Source organism: Camelus dromedarius, chromosome 10, assembly GCF_036321535.1.
Source record: "Camelus dromedarius isolate mCamDro1 chromosome 10, mCamDro1.pat, whole genome shotgun sequence".
NCBI classification, from domain to species: Eukaryota; Metazoa; Chordata; class Mammalia; order Artiodactyla; family Camelidae; genus Camelus; species Camelus dromedarius.
In genome coordinates this window covers 69,189,700-69,212,522 of record NC_087445.1, presented here as the reverse complement: position 1 = coordinate 69,212,522, position 22,823 = coordinate 69,189,700, and the positions used below count along the sequence as shown (strand labels likewise).

Sequence of the window (22,823 nt, the reverse complement as noted above, 5' to 3'; positions counted from 1 at the left end):
AGTTTTAATAATTATATCATTAGGCAAATTGAGCATGTGTTGGTTTCGTTTTTCTTCCCAAAGAGCTAAAGGCTCACAGCGGAGAACTTTAAATCGAGCATGTTTATCTTGTGTAGCAGTTCTAATGGTAAAAAAACTGAGTCAAATGTAGGGAAAGCAATCTGTAGAGTTAGCAAACTACCTTTGTAGAGGAACAGATATGTGCGGAATTAAACAGGGGAAGTAGGGTGGAAAATGTATTCCTGCTCATGTTCCTGAGAGGTATAGCTTTATCCTGTGGGCAGTAGCAATGGATTTTATAGGCCATCGTGGAGTAATTTCATCATTCACTTCCCTGTATGATGAAATACTTTTCTGTTCTGCTCAGTATGACTGCATACCTGTCATAATTTTGTGGAATTACTAAAAGGAAAGGTGTTTCGCCATTAGCCATTTTCCTGGGAGGCTATGGTGAGGTCGATAATTTGAACAGCTTTAGTTTAGCAATTCCCCATCGTTGACTTGGAAGGGAGCTTGTCTGCTAATCACAAAGGTGAGACGGAAGGGTGCTGATAATCTTTGGAGTAAGCCAAGTGTGGCTCTGAGACATTGGGCAAGTACTTAATGTTTTTGGGTTGGTTTTCTCTTTTCTACAGTAAGAATTATAATTCCCTCTTTTAAAGGGGGTTGGGTGCTCACTTCGGCAGCACATACACTAAAAGGGGTTGGGAGACTGAGCTGATAGGAGGTACGTGGGGTGCCTCACAAAATTTATCGTTTTTATTGGCTAAAGGTACCTGTTCAAGTGTGTTTGCTCCATTCCCTGTTTTTTCCCCATCAAAACAGTAACTACTTAATGAAGCAGCAGTAGTATAAGAAAGCTTTTTTGTTGTCTGACTTCTCATACAGCTTTTGGTTAAGTTACAGTGATGTAATGTAGACTCATTTTTTTCTCTCTTATGCACACTCTGATCACCAGGTATCAAGGTTACATTGGTGCAGCCCTAGTTCTGGGGGGAGTAGATGTTACTGGACCTCACCTCTACAGCATCTATCCTCATGGATCAACTGATAAGTTGCCTTATGTCACCATGGGTGAGTGTAATGTTTCCCTGATGTTTCAGAGTCCTCTTACTTACCAAGGTGGTCTCTTAAGGAGCTGGTGTGTTTCCTGTTAGAGGTGACAGTGCAATACAGTGCTCTGATTCCTTCTGCCAATGTTTATGGAGTTCCTCCTAGGGATTAGGCCCCGTTTTGTATGCTTGGGATATAGCAGTGAACAAAATTTGGATAAAGATTCTTGCCCACAAGGAGTTTATACTTTAGTGGAGGTAGACAGACAATAGTAACAATTACTGTAAATATATATATTTGTAATATGTTATAAAGTGATAAATACTTGGAGAAAAAAGTAATGCAGATGATACTATACTATAGTTATACAAGGGAAACTTTGAGGGAAACTGAGTCAAGGGTGTACAGAAACTTGATTATTATTTATGTCTGCATGTGTATTTACAATTGTCTCAAAACAAAAAGTTTAAAAAAATTAATGTGGTATAAATGGACTGGAGACTATTGGGGTGGAAGGCAGACGGAATTGTTAAATAGGAAGGTGAGGGCAGGTTCATGAAGAAAGAGAGGTTTGAGGCGAAGGGCCTCCGGGCAGAGGGCAAGCCAGAGTGGAGCCTCCCTGCGGGCACAGGCCTGGTACAGGCAGAGATTTTTTTTTAAACTAGAATGATCAGAATCTGTCTTTACCACTTAATCTCAGAGGGATCCTGGGCATATAATTCCTCTCTGAGCCTTGGTTTCCTACCTATGAAATGGTAACAATACCTACAATACACACGAGGCTATAATGATTAGAAAGAATGTATATAAAGCATCTGGCCCAGTGCTTGGCCGATAAATAGTAGTTACACTCTTAGATCAGCTTTGGACACCTGTATTTTAGCTCTAAGTGCTAGATAAGAGTATTTTTTTTTTAAATGACCAAAAAAAAAAAAAGGGATAAAATTGTATTTAGGTGAATTGGGATTTTCAGGTTTAACTTTTTATGTTAAGTTTCTGCGTGAAGTTGTACACATCCAGAAATTTTTAACAGGTCATGTGTAGCTGGTGTTTTTCCAGCTGCTGTTTATGCCTCTCACATTTTTTGTCTTGATATCTTGGCGCTGCAGAGCCAGGAATCACTGCTGCCTTGAGTAGTTTGGAAATTGCTGGTTTGAGACTTTTGCCATTCCATTCCATTTAATATACAAGCTTCTTACAAGGTTAGTGTACAACAGATGTTCCCTGTTTGTGAAGAGAATGATTTGCCCCCAGATACTGTATGGAATAATTATTTTAAAATGAAGATACTTACAGTCATTTTAGAATTGTTCTGAATTGCTTTGTTCCATCGTATTTGTTATCTCCATCAAAGTGCTGTTTTTATTTCTCCCCATCTGATGCTTTTAAATGGTTGTAAAGGTGGAATAGCCTTTTCCATTAAGTAATTTTGTTTCTTCTTTTTTTTAACTTAAAAAAAATTCACACTTGGAGATAAGTAACAGTAATGTACAATGAACACCCTTTACTCATATTTGTCCATTTTTAACATTTTACCACATTTTTGCTTGTTCTCTCATATATTATTACTATCATTAATTTTTTGTGTATGGAACCATTTGAGAATAAATAGCAGACACCATAACCCTCCAACTCTAGATACTTTAGGATGTCCTCTTATATCCACCTTGATAAAATCATCAAAGTCAGGAAATTTAACATTGATACAAAGCCTTTGCCTTTTTAAGGTGGAAAAGTTGACTTGGTTTCTTGCTTTTTGAACCATAGCAATTTATGAGCATAATCCCGAATTTAGGAAAAGTTGTTGCAAGTGACTAGAGCAGATTTGTGTCTGTTCATTTCATTCCTGCAACTCCACTTTGTGCTCTGTCCTGGCTGACAGTGGTCTCCTTTCCCTCCAAGGCCAGTGTGAGTCCAGGGTGATGGCTCCCCAGCTTTGAGTTTATAGCACACTTCTATTTAGAAATCATTACACACTCAGGTTTTGTTCACATAGAAGATTAAGAAAAATAAGACATCAGTAACACCTGATTTTAATACCCAAGTAAGGTGTCACTTTGAGGTTTAGTTTGTTCAACTGTTCATTTATTTATCGACTATTTCTTGAGTAAAGGCACTGTAGCAGCATCCACAAATAGAGGTCCTTGCCCTCAACGTAGTCACAGTGTATGGAGGAGAGAGATGTGTAAAGAGATAAGGGCAGTGGTGCAAAGGCTACTGGCAGCTCAAGGAAGAAATGGTCACATCTCAACTGGAAGATTTCAGGAAAAGCTTCACTTCACTTGAGCCGAATCTTAAAAGAAGGATAAGTTACTTTCATTCATTTATCAGATATTTATTTAGCATCTACTGTGTGCTAGGCCCTGTGCTAGGTGCTGGGAATATAGTGGTCAGCACAACACCTGCCCTCAGAGCTTAGAGCCTCACGTGGGAGACAGGAATTACACAAGTAAATGTACGTTAATCCAAAAGAATGCAGTGTACTAAGTGTCCTGGAGGAAAGGAACAGTAATGAGAGAGAATAGCAGGAAACAGTGTATGGGTAATGGGTGTTCGGGAAGTCCTCACTGAGCAGGTGACATGCGAACATTTCCTAATGAAAGTAAACATGACAACATTCAAGTGGGGAAAATATTACATGAAAAATGTCTCTATTTCATATTTCTCCTCCAGAGTAACCACTACTCAGTTTATTTTGTTTCTTTTTTTTCCAGAAGATGATTTATGATTCACCTTTATATATCTTTGTCGTCTGCCTGTCTGTCCCTATTAAAAATACATAATGGGAAAAAAGAAAAAGAAAAAAAACATAATGGAAGTCATGTTATAAAAACTGTTCCATTGTTGTTAACTTGTTTTGAAGAAGTTTTTGTATCAGAGTTTGTAGATCTGTATCAGATCTGTAATAACACCTTCATAGAATGGCAGTATGTGACTGTACCATGATTTACTGACCCAGTCTCTTGTTGATATTTTAGTTTCCAGGTTTTTGCAACAAGTGTGTCTTGATATTCTTGTATAAGCACATCAGATAAATTCCTAGTAGTGGAATTTCTGGATTAGGGTGGAATTGCTCAGAGTTCTTTGTTGTAAGCAATACAATCACTGGATGATTTAGGAAAAGAGGATTTTTTTTTTTTTTTAAAGAGTGGTAGGTGGCTCACAGAATAGCTGGGAGGGCAAAAACTGGGTTTGGGGCCAAGAGCAATGTCAGAAATCATGCTGCAGAATGGGCCATTGCAGATGAGTGCAGAATGCTGCAGACAACTCTCGGGCCCAGCTGGCGTGGGTCCTGGACTCGCTACTCACTCTTCTGCCCTGGCTGCCTCACTTGGGAATGGAGTCCTCCTACCATCTCTCTCACTGTCAAGGAGGGGTGGGTCTTATAGGGAGGGGTGGGTCTTCTGATTGCTGAAGCTTAGTCATCCACTCATAAGGTGGTGGAGTTCCCCAGATGCAGAACGGATGTACAGCTGTGGAGTAGCCCAAAAAAGTAACAGATGGCTGGCCATACAGTGCATTTTACCTTTTGAGAGCTATTGCTAAATTGTCCTCCAAAAAGATTGCACTAGATTATATTCCATCAAGAGAATATGAGAATGCCTTTCTCTTACAACCTCACCTACACTGGGTATTCTCCAGTCTGGTAGGTGTCCAGTCTGGTAGGTGAAAGATGGGAAAAAGTAATACTTAAGTTGAAAAGTAGGAATTAGGAATTTGCCACCTCACTCCCTACTCCCGAGGGAAGGACTCCAGGCCCTGTGGTACAAGAGGTACTTGCTGTGGTCTTGGAACTGAAAGGCCAGAATTTGCTGAATGGGTGAGCCAAGTACGGTGCAGTGGGTTGGGGGAGTGTTCCATGCTGGGGCACAGCAGAAGCAAAGACAGAAAGGGATGAGGATGTGGGGACATTCAGGAGGATGGAGGAGAGGCCAGGCTGGAAAGCTAGGCTGGAGAGGGTCCCGGGGATAGAGGCTGAGTTGTTTGGATTTTGTCCTGAAGGTTCCCATCTACTCTTTTCAAGCCATGGAGTGGAAGAACAAGATATTGTTAGAGCAGTCTGACAGCTGTAGGAGGGAGCACTGGCATGGGGGAAGTCTGGAGGTAGAGAGGGAAATTACATCTGGCCAGAAATGTTGAGCGTGTGGATGGGTCCAGTGGCATAGGGGCGGCCATGGTCGTCGCAGAGCACTCAGAAGCCAGCTAGCCATTAGGCCAGATCCCGGGTCTCTGTCATCCATCCTCTCCTGTCTGCCTCAGTGCTAGTCCCTTCCTGACTCTTCACCACAGTGTCACAGTAACTCCTCCACTGCAGTCACCTTCCTTCCAGTCTGGCTCTGGACCCTTTTTCCCATTTTACTTCCTGTTCCTCCTCCACGTATACCTTAGGCATTTGTGGCAACAGACCCCTTGCCCTCCCCTGAACTGCCTTTTACACCCCATTGCTGCCCTGCTGCCTTCTTTCAGAAATGCCTTTGCTGCCTGGAGTGTCCTAATCATCATCCAAGCTCTAGCCCAGAAGCCATTTCCTCATGGCTGCCCCAGGCTGTAAGAAGTCCCTCTCCGGGCATTTGGTGTGAAGCTTGATTCCAGGATTTCATCCGTGTCCATACTTCACTTTCCCCAGCCTTGTCCTTCCTGCTCTTGCAAAAATATGAGATCTGTGTTAGTGGAAATCTGTCTTACTCCCCGAGTCTCACGGAGTCCTGTGTGACTCAATGAATATTTGATGGTGAATTCATTTTCTGACTCTCTGACTTGCTTGTGCCAAAACACATATGGAACCTAGTGTTAGGAACCTTAACTGCTGTTTATTGTTTATGAACCAGCAGTTTACAGTACCCCTGGAACAGAGTTTAGGATATGTTCCATTTGTGTGGCCCTAGTAGAGCCATAGGAAAAGAGCATAAAGCATTGCATGTGATAGGTCCTTTTTTTTTTTAAGTTTAATATTATTTTAAACTTAAAGCATATTTGGAAGTGTCTGTGCCAGTGTCTGCTGGTGCTGTCACGTTATTTTCAGTTGAAATTCTATGCAAGGGATGCTGTCATTGCCATTTTATTGATGAGAAACTTGAAACTTAGATTTACTAACCTCCTGTTACTGTCCTGTCTATAAGTGGCAAAGCTGGAATTTGAACCCTTGTCTTTCAGCACAGGCAAGCCCCAGCTCATCACAGCTGCTTTGATTTTATCGTCTTACGGATGTTACTTCATTAAGCTATTAAGCCTTGCTTCTGAATACTAAAAATACACAAATTCCCGAGGGGCATTTATTTGGCACATTTTTGACTGCTCTTTGTGCAGGTTTTCTATTCTGCATATTATTAAAACAGTATTTACTGAAACAGCTTTATAGAATCAAAGAGTATTTTTAAAAAAATTATACACAATTCTACCACCAGAAGACAACATGATTTTTATATTTTGTTTCTTTCTAACCCAAGTCCATTGTGAAGAGGAGCCGTTTATCAGAGAATGTGAAATGAAGTACGGTTTTTTTGCTCCCCTGGCTTTGTCTCTGTCATGCTTTTCGTTTCTTTTAGCCGTTGTTCACTTCCGAGCAGGGCTTGATGGGCCCTTCCCTGTGGTGGGAGTTGTGCAGGCCTGCCTTTCTTCCTAATGAAGGCTTCCGGAGATCGTTGCTGTTCTTTCTTTCTTTTTTTTTGAAGGGGTTGGGAAGCTGGATATTGAGAGAGAACCCCAGAAGTGCCAAAATTTGGTAGTTTTGTTTTAATTCATATGATTTATTTTGAGTGAGCTACAAACCAAACCTCCAACTAGAAGGCCCTCCTCGCTGAAATGTGTCCACGGAACATAAGCATTCTTTGTGGGATTGAGGCTTTCCGTAAGTGTGGCGTAAGTGAGAAAATGAATATTTCATGTAAATGCTCATGTGTTAGTGGATTATGAGTTTTTTATTATGAGAAATAAAAACAAAACTTTGTAATAAGTCTTTTTTTTTTCTGAGTGATTTGACAGTAAGAGCTGGAAGCTACAAATTACCCATAAGACAAGGGTGTCTAAATTTTGTCTACCCATGGGCCTGTATTGGCGACTAGCCAGGTGCCTGAAGGCTGCTCTTAATTCACGTTGACTAGAAGACACCTGTCTTGTCTTGTGCATCTTTAACGTGCTGGTGCAGCTCCTTGAGCACAGGATCCAGCAGCCTCCTCGCTGAGGGCTCACCTTCCCAAGGGTTTGCTTGGGAGAAGAATGAATCAAAGTCCTCACAGTGTGGCCCTCTGACTACCACTATGCTAAAACCTTTTTTGTGGGTGGGATGTTGACCAGAATGATAGCAGCTTTCATCCTGCAGCTTTCCAGCTGCAGCGCCAGCACCTGTTGTGAGATGCTTTGCTGATTTAATCTTTGCGCTGCTGTGAGGTGGGTGCTATCATCCCTGTCTTATGGATGAGGAAACTGAGGCCCAGAGAGGTATGCTAAGGTCACACAGCCTAGGGGTGCATGATCTGGCATGAGAACCCTGTCCTCCAGTTTTTCCTCCTTGGCTTTGTTATTGCTGTGAGTGGTGTGTGGCATGTGGTCCAGACCAAATTTGATTTGGTGTGTTCTTAAAAAAGAAGAAAGGAGCTTCTTAGGTTTCTTTAGTTATTTCTTTTTTAAGAAAATAATTTTCAAGAGACTGCAAGTGGTCGATTAGTGTGATTGTGGAAAGCCGGGCAAGACTCTTTGACTTTTCTTTATTAAGAAAGGGAAAAGGGCCATTTTTTTATAGACAAAATGTGGGTTCTTTTAATTCTCAGATTAATTAGCTTATTCTTTTAACTCGCCAGCTTTTCTTTATTAGGCAAACTGAAGTGGTGTCAGGAGAAGCTTGGGGACCATCTTTTGCTATTAGTTTGGCAGTGTTCCTTGTAGTAGCATTGGCAATGTGTATAAAATTTTTATTTTGCCCACTTATTCACATAGAGAATTAATATGAATGAAATTTCAAGCACGACATTCCTGGAAATGAGGCCCTTGGACAATTTAGGAATACTAACTTAAGGAATAAACATTGATATGCACCATTAGGGAAGACGTGGGGTCACTGCCAGAGCCATCCAGGTAAAATTCTATCTCCAGATAAACTGGTTATACAATTTCCTAATTATTGGAATGTACCTCTTAAGTCCCAGTTTACAGAGCCCCCTAGCAATTAAAAAGATTCGGGACAGAGTAGTAAACATACTGGATGTCTCACCTTGTGGGCAAAGAAGAGTCTTAGAATTAAGTTGGAACTTAGGAACATCAGTGGGAATTCAGACCTGCCATTTTTTCCATATTTTTACACTCAAGTGCAGCCTTTATGGAGATGTTTTGTAATCTCCACATAACTCGGATTTAAAAAATTTTCCTACACTGGATCAAATTAATGTGCTTTTATAAGATGGCACATATTTCTTCCACATTCATTTTCAAGTCTGAAATCAGATGTGAACTCAGCAGCACTGTATTTAGTTCGTAGGCGCATGTAAAAGCTTCTCAGAGGGCACATGACCTCATAGCTCTAGTGTTGAGGGAAATTCTTTTTCCTGGCTAGTGTGGCCGGGTGACTGCGTGCGGGGGTTCCACACCGCAAGCATGTCTCCATCAAGGCAAGAGTGAGTCTCAGCCCCTGCTCTCTGTGGATCTGGGGCTGTGCAGTGGCAGGAACCCCTTTCTGGTAGGCAGTTTGTCCATACAGCCAGGGACCATCCAGAACCGCCTTTTCTGTAATCACTTGAACTATTACATAGAATCCTAGAAAAAGAGATGGGAAGCCCAGGCTGGCTCCAGCCCCAGCCCTGCCTCACCAAGGCTAGTCACCTAACCTCTCTCAACCTCAAACCCTCATTTCTGAAAAGAAGCTTTTTGTTATTTGAAGGTCACGGGGTCACTGGGATGCTGCAGTGTTGTGTGTGAGCATGCCCTACAAAGCACGTGTGTTTTGTCCGTGCATGTGTTGCTCTGACATCATTTTTAATTTTTTGAGGTATTGCAGGATAGTGAAGTGAGCTGATCTTTGCAGTCAAACTGGGTTTAGATCTAAGTCCGACATTTATTAGCTATTTGACTGTGAACATTGATTTCTCCTCAGGAAAATGGGGATTAGAGGATCTGTCCCATGGGAAATGTGGATTAAGTGAGATACCACATGTAAAAATCTTTGTGTGTAGAAAATCGTAGATGTTTGGTGCATGGTGTTTTGATAATTTTAGTGCTAACACATTCTCTGTGCGCAGTTCTGTGTACTAAGATTTCTCTCTGGCAGTTTTTCCTGCTTTGATTAATATAAGTAAGATGCATTTCAGAACATTTAAAATGTGCAATGCATGGATTTTATATCTTAAAATTTATACTACTGTGAAATGCCAGGAATTAAGCAACTGAGAACCAAAAGCCCATGAAAGTTGGATTATGCATCTTGATTCCTGGTTCTTGCAGAGGTGGTACTAAGCCAATAGATGGTGCCATTATGTTAGGAAATGAGGAAATATTTACTTCTACAATTCATCATGTTGTTACAGGGAATGTAATAGAGCCAGCCCTTGCCGGTTCTTAATCTGTTTTAATTAGAGTGGACTTTGTTCTTGCTTATGTGTGAAAAATATTAAATGTCTCTTGTAGGTAAAATAGTGAGGTATTGAATTAATGTTAGGGTGCTCTTCCTCCTCTTTCTTCTGCTCTGACATTTTACCGTGAAATCTTTTCTGATTTGAGTCCAGTCCTTAGTCTGCAGCCAAGTAAAAGCCCTTGCCAGGAGTACATTTCAGAACAGTTAAATGCAGTGCTTACAGTTTTAACTCCTTTGCTTTAAACCCCACTTTAGAGAGAGTGAGGTTAACTAGTTCATCTTTACCTGCTTTTGTCTCAGAATTGGCCCTACTACAGAAAATTGCCTGTTTGGTCTTGTAACGTAGTGCTTGATGGTTTTTTTACTTTCTTATTGGACAGACCAAATGGAAGGTCATTTTTGTGCATCGGAAGACTTTTCACTGTGGAGGTCATAGAACGAGGGTCTTGCTGGCAACCAGTTCTGCCATTACTAGCTGTGTGGTTTTGGTTAGGTTCCCTTACTTCACTGATTTTAGTTTTTTTTTTTTTTTTTAATCTATAAAATGGAGATTATACCGCCTAGTTCACAGATGAATTAAGTGAAAAAATACATGTAACAGTACTTTGCACACTTTCTTCAGTAAATAGGATTTATTATTGTTTGCACACAGGGTCTGTGGACAAAGTAAACCTTTACTTACAATTAAGACAGTGTGTGTTTTTATGAATTATTAAACACTGTGATCCGTTGTCCTTGAGGGTTCTGAGGGATAGGAAAACTGGGAAGAAATCTGCAAAGTGGAGTAATTTATAATTTGGGGAGTTATTTTGAAATATGGACCAGAGTAAAGGATGTCTGAGAGACCTGTCAGCTTGGACTGCCATGAGTTCCTGCCGCAGGAGGGAGAGCAGAGTGCTGGGTGAGAGCTTCTGTTTCCCAGTGGGGCCAGATCATGGTGGGAGACTGATTAAGAGAGGCATCTTTTAAGATAATTTTCATCCTCCATCTTACCCTTTAAACGTGAGGTTAGGTGACTCCTCTGTTTGAAGGAGAACAGTTTGCTGTTCTCACACCTTGTGGCATTTCATTAAAATGTACTAATAAAACGCAGCCTTTCACTTTTTAGGCCTGGATGCCTCAAATGTTAGTCTTTTCTTAAGAATAAGTGTTTATAACCTGTCAGATCAATGAGACGTTGCAGTTGCAATTATAAGAAAAATCCTTGTTCCCTTCATTCAAGTGGTGTTTTAAATTATTTACTTAGAATAAAATTTAAGTCCTTTTTGACATTACATTTAGAAAAGGAACTGCATCTTTTGAAAAATTAGTTTCTGAGTGAAAATGTTGGCTTCTTTAAAAATCTATTTCTAAGCATGTTAAATGAAATAATTTTTTATTCATTGGGAATAAAAGATAGACTGACATTGAGGTACATTTGCTGATGAAAAGGAAGCATTCTTCCCCCTCGCGAGGGGTTTAAATGTAATACTCAGTGCTTACTCAGGAGTGAAAACATCAAATTAAACTGTTTATGCTGACAAAGGACAAATCTGGATTTCAGCAACCCATGCAAGATTGTCTGATTGCTTGGCCTGCTTCGCCTGGAAGCTTTTGGCCAAGACTTATAATGAAATGCATGCATACAATTAAACCACTTCAAGTGAGTGTCTGAGTTTTCCTGAGCGCTGAGAGGAGTTCCACTGCTCTCTAGTGGCTGAAGGTGGTCCCCTGGCACCAACGTGGTTTTATTTTCATAAATCAGCTCTTCACACATTGGCTGCGTTGGCCTCCGGAGCAGGCGCCAACACCAGGAGACTAGGCCTCGTAGACAGCAACAGAGTGAAAAATGACCCCAGTCCGTGGTCTGTGGAAAGCACCACATTTTGTCCAGGATGACTGGCCAGTTGACTAACAATGAGCAGGTGCGAGGAAGCACGCTGTCAGGGGAAGCTGACGCTGATGGATGAGAGCGCTCTCGGTGCTACTCCTGTACTACAGCTTACATCTTGCACCGTGGCAGGCCACGGTGGCAGACGGGTCCTTGGGTGCTTAAAATGGACCACTCCTCAGCAGAAGGAGCAGTTCTTTTCCTGGAAAGATCTGGTTAAACTGATTTCGGGGAGAAGTAGTAGAAATCTATTTCCTGCTGCCTCTCGGAACTTCATGACTTTGAGAGAAGAGATTTTAAGAACTCTGTTTCTATTAAAGCTGCCAACTCTGAGACTTGTTGAGAATGATTGTATAAAAGAGCCCCTGGAGGACGGGGACCTTGTCTTAAAGAATTTGTAATAGCTAGCTTTTATTGAGCTTTTACTGTGTGCCAGGCACTCTGCTTTACATGCGTCATGTCATTCAGGTCTCAGCCGTCCTGTGAGGAAGACAGATTCTGTCGTCCTCCCCTTTAGGCGGGGAGGAGGCCGGGGCTGCAGGGCTGCAGGGCTGCTGTATGTGCTGCAGTTTCTGGGGGATCGTCCATCTTGTGCTTGATTCGGTGGCGCCTCCTGGAGCAGCTTGGCAGCCTTGCAGGGCTCAGAGGGCCTCCGTGGTGTGCTTGGGGAAACGAGAGGAAACATAGAGCTCTGCAATGGCCTGTGCACCTGCTGCCGAGTAGGCACCTGGGATGGCTTGTTTTAAGGAACGAGTGGAAAGTTGCCCTTCTGAGAGGTGCACGGGCTAAAGAGCCTCAAGTCCTAGGTTTGAATCGTGACTCCCCTATTGCCCTTAAACTAGCCGAGCCTCAGTTTCCTTGTCTGTAAAGTGGGGAAGTAACTGCACCACTTGAATTTAGGGTCTAGGGCCCTCAATAAATGTTTTCCCTTCCCCAGCCTGAGAATTTGTGAGCCTAGACTTGATTAGAAAAAGTAAATTTCTACCTGCTGGCTTTCAGATCCTTCCTAAAGTTTGAGAGCAGCAGGGTTTAGAAAGTTATTTGTCTTTTATAGCTTCTTCAACATGTCTGATAACATAAATTCTAGAATTGCTAGGTTTGATTTGGTACTTTAGTGAACTCTGACATAAAAGTAACATGTTCCATGTTTTAAAAAATCCCACTATCCTTAAGCCATATTAATGCAAGTGGTTTTTAAATATATAGAGCAAGTAAAAACAGTATCTTAAATAGTAACATTTTCTTGATACATTTTCAATTTTGTCCTGAGTTGGATTGTTCTCTCAGAAAAAATTAGGTTCAAATTGAACTAATATTAATGCTAGTAAACTAAGATCAGAAACACCCTCAGAGGGTTTAGAGAATGAAGACTAATTCATTGTTTAATTTTTTTTGACTGGGGCTATTTTAAAATAAATACTTAGATACTTGAGTGGCATTACTAAATAGTGAATGGCATCTGTTTAATCATTTAAAACATTTAACTAAAATTCCAGTCTACTTTGAATTTCCAAGCAAAACAACACAAGTTAACTGTATCCAGATGTGTGGAAATAGTTCTGCTGAAATATGAACAAAAAGTAAGTTAGAAAGCATGCTTTTTGGGGGTGGGAAATTAAGGAAATATAGCTTCTTCCATGTTTACTTGCTAATCTTGATTTCAAGCATTTAGCTTTGCAATTCAAGAGGCAGCACATAGCACAGAAGCAGTGTTGGCCACTTTAAATTTATGATGATCGAGGCTCACATTCCTAGATTTGGTAAGCACTGGCTGTGTGATCTGGACAAGTTTGTTATCTCCAAGAATCAGTCTTCCCTTCTGTGAAATGGGACCACACCTACCTGCCATGTCTGAAGAGCAGACAAAACCCATATGACTGTGCTTTGAAATGTCATGAACACCATGTGGCCAATGTCTGTTGTGGTCTGTTCAGTAATTTGTTTGCCACAGTGTAGACTACTGGATAAGTGAATTCTGGCTTGGTGCTAATGTACATCATTGTTAAGATAATTTTATCTCTCTCTCTCTCTCTTTTTTTTTTTTGGTACCTATCCCGAGGAAGTCTTCCTAAGGACTATGGTAGAGAGACTTGGTGTATTTATTTATTTGTGATGATTGATTGCTGTTGTGCCTTGGGACTGTTGACTCATGCGTGGATTGACCTTCAGGCCCCTGGATACAGATTTCAGGAATAAGCTGCATGCTGCTGCTGTTAATACAGCAAGACTGTGACAGCTGGCAGGGTCTTGGTCTTTTGGGGTTTAATGTTGAATTCTTATTTTCTTCAAGTGTCTCTTAAAAAATTGTACGTACTGCATGGTCTTTGAAGAAAAATAAGAAAACACAGGTAAACAGAAAGAATATACCAACACCCAGAATTAAGCACAATATTTTTATTGTCTTCCATATTTGTTTAATATGTAGTGTATAAGCATATCTATTAATTTTGCTTTGGAGAAAATATTTTATCGTGGATATCTTTCCAGTGCCAAAAAAGTATTGTCATATTTAATGACCATACATAGAGTATTTGTTTATTTTCCTTGTCTCCTGATTGTTGCTGTTGGACCTTTACATTTACTTCCAATTTGTTGTTGTTGTTGTTGTTCTTATTTTTGTTTTTTCCTAATCTAAACAGTGATCATAATATAATTTGGGTACTTATCCATTTACTTCCTTAGAATAGAATATCTCTAACAGTAGAATTGCTGGTTTGGTGGCTGTATATAGCTTTATGCTTTCTGACGGATGTTTCTGAATCGCCCATTAGAAAAGTTCTATCTATTTGTGCTTTTGCAAGACTGTTAGATTGTGCTTTTCACTATGTCTTTGTCAGTACTGGGTATTATTTTTAATCTTTGCTAATCTAAAAGCCAGAAACAGGCTATTTAGTTTCAATTAATATTTCTTTGATTGCTAGTGAACTTGGACAGTGTTTCTAAATGTGTATGGGTCTCTGCCTTTTTTCTTTTTTTGTAAGTTTTTGTGTCCTTTTCTCTGTTGGTGCACTGATGTTATTTATGTGTGAGCTCTTTTTGGTTATTAATGCCCTGCATGTTGCACATATTTTTTCTGAGTTTCAGGGCTTGTATTTTACATTGTTTACAGGTGTTAGTCCTTTTTTTATTTTTTAAGCCAGTGACCTGTCAATTAATAAGACATATTTCATTTTAAAAGAGTGCTGGAGATGTGGCCCATGGCCTTTGTGCCTGGGCCCCCTTCTCCTGGAGGTCCACAGTGTGGGCGCCCCATGGAGTCATCTTGAAAGTCTGTGGGTGAGTCAGGCCCTGGCAAGTCAGATGGGGAGCAGACCGTGCTTTCTGGGGCTCACAGGGGCATCTGTTGAATTCTTTTAATGAACACCAAACCCGGACAGCCGGGGTGAGGTGGTGCCAACCCGGGTGGCTGCAGTGGATCTGGGAGTGCAGAGCAGTTCTGGCCCCTGTGGATGAAGAGGGCTGAGTTCCCCCGTCCCTGACTCACCACAGCCTGACTGCTGGGTGGTTTGGGAGTTGGGAGTGGCTGAGCAAGTGGGTGTGCGTGGATGGCGTGGGCGAGCTGCGGGGAGGATGGTGGATGATGCAGAGGTAAGTCAGTGGGGAACTAGGCAGCTGTCACAGCATCTTGCACAGTTATCTCTAAATGCTGGTCACTGAGTTGTACCTCGTTTTTCTGTTTAAAGAGCTTTGTTCTGGAAGCAACACTGGCTACTCAGTAACTGTGGGTGGGCTGAAAAAGGCAGACTTGGTGGAGGTTGCTAAGGAGCAGCTACCTGGAAACTACTGATGAGACAGAGCTTTGGTAGAAAAATGCAGAAATCCAAGGAAGGCATTTCACTCTGTGATATCAGAGAGTTCAGATCAGACTAGGCTGTATAATAGGATGCGGTTTTGTGGGTTTAAAACCTTTTTTTCTTTTTGAAAATTGAACTTGCTTTACATTTGAGTTGATCTTACATTCATCCTGGTAAGGTAAATTAGGTAATAAATGTTCTCTTACACTTTATCAAGGCATATACTGCTGTCGTCACTCCTTCAGCGCCAGCTCAGTTTCCCCAGCTTCTCCATTTGAACAGTTGTGCTCAGATCAGCCTAATTTTAATTTTAACAGCAAATTCTGTTTAGTGCTCGCTGTGTACCAGAGGCTGCTAGGTATGGGGGATGCAGATATGAAAGGATGGACAAGTTAGTTGTCAGAGATGAGAGTGAGAAGCTCTCATGAGGATGTGGTGGTCAAGGAAGGCTTCCGGGAAGAAGTCATCTCTCAGCGGGGGTTTGGCAGGTGCGTCAGCGTTCTGTGGGCTGTCAGGTGGGCAGCGGGAATACCACGTGTCAAGGTGGGATAGGCTTGAAATAGTCTGGGCATTCAGACACTGTTGTCAGTTTAGTGTTGGCAGAGTGTCAAGTGTATGTGTATACTGGGGAAGAGGAGGGGCCGAGGGAGCCGGAGCCCTGGTCGTGGAAGGTCATACGTGTCTGCTCTGAAGTGCATTGTGGCCTGTAGAACTTTCTGTTAGAGTGCTATAGGGTCACACCTGAGACAGGAATCCTGCCCTGTGCTTGTTAGTCCTGTAATCCTAGACAAGAAGCTTTATCACTTCACAGGGTGGTTGTGAGGATGACTAAACGACATAACGTGATGTGTGGCCCACAGTGGGTCCTCAAACAGACTGCTCTTGTTCCTCCCCCTTGGCTGCCTGCTCTCTGCTCTAAGAAATTCTTTGAGGGCAGGCCTCATACCCCTTGCTCCTAGAGCTCATCCTGTGCTTGTAGGAAGCATATTTCCTCTGACGTCCATTTCCTTCACCTGACATGCCTGCTGTCTAAAGCAGTAGCCCTTATACCCAGTATGCTGTCTCCTGCTTTTTCTGTTTATTCCTTAATAGGAAACCAGACCATTCTGACTAATTGTCTGAGGTCACCTTGTCTTTAGAATAAAAAATCAGGGTAAATGTTCCTTCAGAGGATTTTTGCCTTGGTCTTGGGTGTGTGAATGCCAGGTTAGTTCTTTGATGCTGAAATAATGGAATGTCTTAGGGCATTATTCTGGTTTATGGGGAGAATGGGATATAATATTTAAATGTTTTGTGAGTCAAATGGCTGCTGTACTAGGATGGAATTTGTCTGATGACCGAGTGTGTATAGTTTTAAGTGAGATCAAATCTGGGGAACTTGAATGAAATTATTAAAAAAAAAAAATAGTTCTCATTGGGTTTGCCATTTTCTTTCTTTTTAATGGCCAACACCTTGTTCTGTCCCCCAGTTGCATTGCCTTGAAATTACGGGAGGGTTTGTACCTTGCTCTCTTGCCACTGTGGACAATTGCAGTCATATTTGAAATTCTTTTTTTTTTCTTTTAAAGGTCTCATACATTTATTACTGAGCCAAAGCATTAGTGCAGAAACTCTGACACAAAGAGGAAAATCATCTTCCCAATTAAACACATCCAGCCGTTCGGATAGTAGTGATGTTTTCAGTGATGTGCTAAGATGCAAGTGACCTTGACGCAGCATAGACAGACACGCCACCTCCTGTGCGGCTCCTTATAGACCCAGCGTGGTTCTTCTGCCTGTCTTCTCTTGGAGCGTTACCTGGTTTTATTACCAGTTTTATTTGAGTCCATTGGAGAATGGGACTGTTCTGCTTTTGTTTCTTGGCCAAGAATCGCTTGATCCTGAAAGTCTTGTGAGAAGACATGGCGAGGAGCAGATTCAACCGCATATAGGACAGCGGCGAGGAGGGGAGAAGGGAGGAGGAAGCAGGGGGGAAGGATGGGTTCAGAAGGCTCATGTTTGAAATTCTGACTTCACTTTCTAGATGGCAGACACACGTTCAGAGTTTCCTAGAAACCTGTTGACAAAGTCAGTGTGCTCCACTGCCTGGCATTTCTGTGTATTTCTGAAAAGGGGGCGCCAGAGTCCTCCTTTCTTAAAAAGCTAGGAGCAGGAGCTAATTTGCAGGTGATTTAGAAATTGTTTTTAATGTGGAATTCCCCTTTCTTTTCAAATTTATTTGGAGTCCGCTTATCTTTGGTCTCAGGGGACACAGAATCAGGCAGTTTAGCAAGCTTCTGCTTTCCAGAAAACTTCTCAACTCTGTGCATCTGCGTGTGTATTGGGGGCATGATGTAAAGGGGAAGCAGAAATACAACAATACAGCGTAATAAGGACCCCTGTGTCCTTTGTGTGTTTACCTCCCCTACACCTTCTAGCTCTTTAAGAAAAAAGTCACTCTCTCTGATAATATGAGAAGCATCACTACATTAGATAGACACTTCTTGTTCTAAGAGTTTAGATATAGTATATGTTTCCACTTACGGAAATTTTGTCTGCAGTTTTTCTGAGGAAAAAAAGCTTTGATAAAGGAAGAATTATTATATTGGGAGGGAAATAGTTTTCATTTCCTAAAATATTAGATGAAGCTGAGCAGAAGGAAATGTGTGTGCCCAGGAAAAATAAGAGTAAAATTAATTTGTTAAACAGCCAAAGAAAGGATGGCCCAGGAGAATATACAGGACAAGTAATTTTTAGGGAAAAATGCCTTTAAGGTAAGTTGGATTTTCCCTTTTACAGGAATTGATTACAGTTTTCCACAGGGTTGTTAGCACTTGGGTAAAATAGCACCCCTTCGCCTGTCCTTTTTTTGGTGAGGTATATTTCAGGCCTCTGGTGTGTTTATTACTCTTGGGCTCTTTGCAGAGATATTCTCGGTCTAGGTTGGAAAAGGCGAGCCTACTGTTGGGCACTCTGCAGAGCATTTTGGATCTAGCAGTAATTTTTTCCTGAGATTTCCTTATTTGCAATTTTCTTGTTTCTTCATGACAGCTGTCCTTTGTTTTCCACATAAAACCAGCTCGTTCTTTACTGCTAAGCCCAAGACTGGTTCTCACCCGTGCCTGGGTTTCTCACCTGGGTTACTTTCCCCCTTGATCTCTGAAACTCAGAGTAAACGTGTGACTCACAAACCGTTAGTAGCCTTTGACGCTAATTCCAGATTGTCCGGGACATGTGTGCTATGAAATTCTGAGATTTGTTTTTGGTGAATTTGTGTGTGTGTGTGTGTAGTTTTATTTGGGTGTACAAGTTTTATATCTGTGTAATTTCTGTCTCCTTTCTAAAGGGCCTTGAATATCTCTTTAGGTTCCCCCCACTTTTTTTTTAAGAAGAGAAAATTGTGAGAGGGGAAAATGGGGTTGCCTTTTGCTCCCAAAGCCTAAATGAATAGTCATTGCCTGTAATGCCGTCTGCACTCGTCGCTTCCCACTGCTTTAGATGTGATGTATCCAGTGCTGTGAAGGTAATGATCCTCAACCACAGCAATATTCCCTAACAGGAGTATCCGTCATATTCATTGGGATTACCATGTTCATTGATTTGTGTCTGTAAATCTGCTGTTTCTACCCTTTAAATTTGATCTATAATTGGACCTCCTTAAATGGTTCAGATAAGGTAGTCTGTATTTTCTCAATGCAGTGATGCTGTCAGCTTCTCCTTTTTCATTATACATTCAGCAGACTTGATAAAATCAGCAGGACACCTCATTTGAAACTGTTTAATCGCTGCCTTTTTCCTTTGCTAAACCATTGAGGTGGTCAAGCGATGTACACAAATCATTTTAAATAGAAAATATGGTTTTCTCTGTGACCCAGCTAAATAGATAGTGTTATGCAAAACAAGTTAAAAAGTAATAAATGCCAAAAAAATCTTCTAATTGGAGTAAAAAATTGTGGGCAACTCTATCCTCTCTCCAAAAGTAGAGTATCCTGAAATATTGCCAGGGCCCTGTAAAGACAAGATGATGGTTTTCTAAGGATTCTCTGGTTTCCTAACAAAGCAAGTTTAAATTTCCAAGTAGTGCTAAGCTGCCTTTTACATCCATTCAAAGGGAGCCCATACCTATTTGTAATGCCTTTACATCCTACTTTTGTAGGGAGAAATTTGCTCTCTGTTAATATCTATGCAGCATAACCTTTCAGCCATTTGCTATTGTGGTAATAAATTTTTGTTTCTTTGTCTGTCATTTTGTCTACTCAGCTGTTACTCTGCAAAGTACAAACTAAAAATAATAGCTCCAAATAAATGCCACATAATAAAGTGTTTTACAGTTGTAGCTGGAATAACCTGGTGGCAGCAGCTTGCAGGCCTGTTACCATTGCTGGTGCTGTAGTTTCTTCCCCGTGTGTCAAGGTGACTCTACCAGGGCCAGCTCATTAAAGCAATCTCTTCTTTCTAACTGGCTTGGTATTTAGCGCCATACCCAGCAGCCTGCCAAGGCCCAGTTGTGGAGCACAAGACTCACTACATAGGATATATGAAATTATGTGGCATTCGCTTTTTGAACACATACGAATTATCCATAACCTCATTTTCATGCCTCAGCATTTTATTATGAATAATTTACAGTTATTCCTGTTAATAGTAGAAGTAGGACCAGTTGCAGGTTTACCCGAGATGGTGGTAAGTGTGACTCCAGGCTTTTGAAGAGCAGTGTTTATCTGTTTTTTGTGGCCCTATAGTATTAATATTTACACTGTATTTGAATGTGACATTGGGTGTGCGTTGCCATTTTTGCTGCCCCGAGGTAAACTTGAGATGGAGAAGCTGGGAGTCGGTAAATATGCTAAAAATGCATCTTTTTCTTACAGGTTCTGGCTCCTTGGCAGCAATGGCCGTGTTTGAAGATAAATTTAGGCCAGATATGGAGGTACAGTTTTCTTCTCTATCAGATATCTTTCCAGTTGTGTGTCAGACATTAACAAATTGCTGATTCCTCCAAAGCTTGTGTGGCACTGTTGTTAGTTGGAATGCTTTTTGGCACAGACACTGTTTGCTGAGAAGACTGGTTACTTGGGAAAGCTTCGCTTTGGAGCGGCCCTGCTGTGCCCTCCTTCAGGCTCTTCAGCTTTTCCTTCTGGCCTCTGGGCTGTCTGGGAATCTTCTTGGCTATAAATGCCGCTGTAGTGTAGAATGTTTTCTTATGTTCTAAACTTTCTGTGTCACGATAGCTCGAAATGACAGGTTTTTTGTTTTCTCACCAAGAATAGAGAAGCTGTGTATGTCTTTGCATGTCACACAGACCTGGCCTGAAAATGGGGGCAATTTGAAAAACCCCTGTAGATTGTTCTGCATCTGGCAGGAGATAGGAACGATGTCATGTGTGTAGTGGGCTATTCCCTGTGTGATGGAACTAGTGTTTCATATATTTATTAGAGATTCTTCTGTGGTGGTAGGGAGGGTGGTATCTTCTGAATGACATGCCACCCGAGTCTGCTTTAATGATAGATGTCCCCCTTCCCCTATTAAGGAACCCCCTGGCCCCCCAAATCTCCAAGAGCAAGCCCACAGGTCTTTCATTGTCATATTCAAAGGAGTGTTCAGTGTGCTCGGATACTTTATGGTACCACATTATTCCTCCACTGTGCTTTATCCTCGCTGCTGAACCAGCTTGTAGGCACAGTAAGGCAGTCCTCATCATCTGCCCTGGGTTTTTGGATAGATGTTAATTTTTTGATGGGGAGTATCAACTTGTTTTCAACAATTATTAGTCTGTTTATGAGTGTTACCCTATTCCTTAATATGTGTGTTTCTGCTGTTCCTGCCTTTGCAGTTTTATTTGTTTACCAGAGGGTGTTTCGGGGAATTACTTTTTGACAATGCCTCATCATTGTTAGAAAAGATTGCATGTTTAAAAACTTCTATTCTTCTGTGGCTCATTGTCATCAGAACATAAAGAGTCATTGGAGCTCTGAAGCTCTCAGATCTTTAGGTTTGGGACAAGTGCCAGGAGAGCAGAGAAGGTAAGGTTGTGGATGCTGCTCAGCCGCAACAGGGGTCTCCTGCCAGGAGCCACCACGCCCTTGGTACATGAGGAGAGCACTCTTAAGTGACTTGGTCACTGATGGCTAGTTTTCTTCCCTTTCTTGAATACCTGCAGGAATTAAAACGTGACTAAAGATAGAATTTAGCTAGGTGTTTTGTACTAGAAACAATAGTGTCTTGCTCCAATTAAGACTAGTAAACAGGTCCAAGTATCAACTATAAATGAGGTTAGAATTCTGTTCTCATTTCTCAATGTGAAAGTTTATTCCCATATCAGCATTATTTTCTGTTTGGACTTCTTAAGTACAAAGGAAAAATAAGATATACTAGGTCACTTAAAAAGGAAAAGAAAAAATATTCTCCCAGTCTTCAAACTGAAGGAGAGGAATTCCTGAGGCTCCACAAATCCATTAGAACTGACAAAGGTATGGGGAGAAGGACTCTGATGATTTCCGTTTAGAAAATCACCTCAGTAATGTCAAGCCCTCCTTTAAACCACATTAATCTTTTCAAATTTTCTTGAAAGCCTTGTCTATTTCCAATTGATTGGACCATCCATATCTTAAAGAAAAATGAGAATTGCAGAAACTTTTGAAAGCATGAGGTATATTAAGTGACTTAACACTCTACTAAAGTAATTTTATATTATTTATTTAGAGTTTGGGTTTGAAATGAGTCAAAGGCCATGGATTTAATATTGCTGTGACTTAGGGAAGTAAAAGGAAATGAGATCATCCCGTCAGTAAAAAATCTGATACCATCAGTCTGCAGCGTGTGTTCCTTAGGTCAGACCACTTAACATTGTGTTAGCTGTGAGACCTTGGAATAGTTTGACCAAATTCCCATTTCAGATTGACTAATTAAATTTACAGTGTCAGGTGGCTGGTTTTTATTCACTGAAGTTATGAAACTTCAGGCTGACAATCAAGAAAAATCACTTTCGGAGAAGGTACTTGCTTCTTTAGTGAAGTAAGTTTAAAAGTAAATAGAAGGCAAATAGTATAACCATTGTCAGTAGTCAGTACTTTAACAGTGTAAAGGGGTTTTAATAGATACTAAAATTATTGTGAAGTCCAGGCAACTAACTGCTGGCCATCTGCTTTCTTTCGGTGAAGATTAAATGATGTGGTTTCAGTGGAAGGCTGAGGCTGCATAGCAAAGTTGAGATGACACTGTTTTAGTGACTTTGATGTGAAGGAGAAATCTGCCAAGGTGTCATTTCTGGCTCTGTAATTACATAGAACTTGTGGAAGTGTTTTGGTTTCAAATTTACAAACTTTTTATTTTCCTTCTTTCCAAAAAGGCTTTCTGTCTTTCTGTGGCAAGAAGCCCTCCATGACTTTTCTTTCTTGCCTATTTTGAGACTGGAGGGTTGAATGACTGCTTATTTCCCTTCAGTAGGGGAAAGGATTCTGGATGTGTCTCAAACAGAGACCCAGGAGAGCATTTTTGCCTCTGAAATCTTGCATGGATTGCCAGGGCGGTAACTGCTGCACATTTCACAGAGAGTTGCAGTGGGAGG

General features: G+C 41.2%; 1 protein-coding gene across 1 annotated transcript in view; it reads left to right on the top strand.

Annotated features, from left to right (window-relative positions):
• PSMB7 (proteasome 20S subunit beta 7) overlaps window positions 1-22,823 on the top strand; it is a 55,971-nt gene that overhangs the window by 8,080 nt on the left and 25,068 nt on the right. Inside the window, exons 5-6 of the mRNA XM_010984354.3 lie at window positions 959-1,074; window positions 20,128-20,186. Of these exons, the coding sequence (XP_010982656.1) occupies window positions 959-1,074; window positions 20,128-20,186 (175 nt within the window). The remainder of the gene's footprint in view (window positions 1-958; window positions 1,075-20,127; window positions 20,187-22,823) is intronic.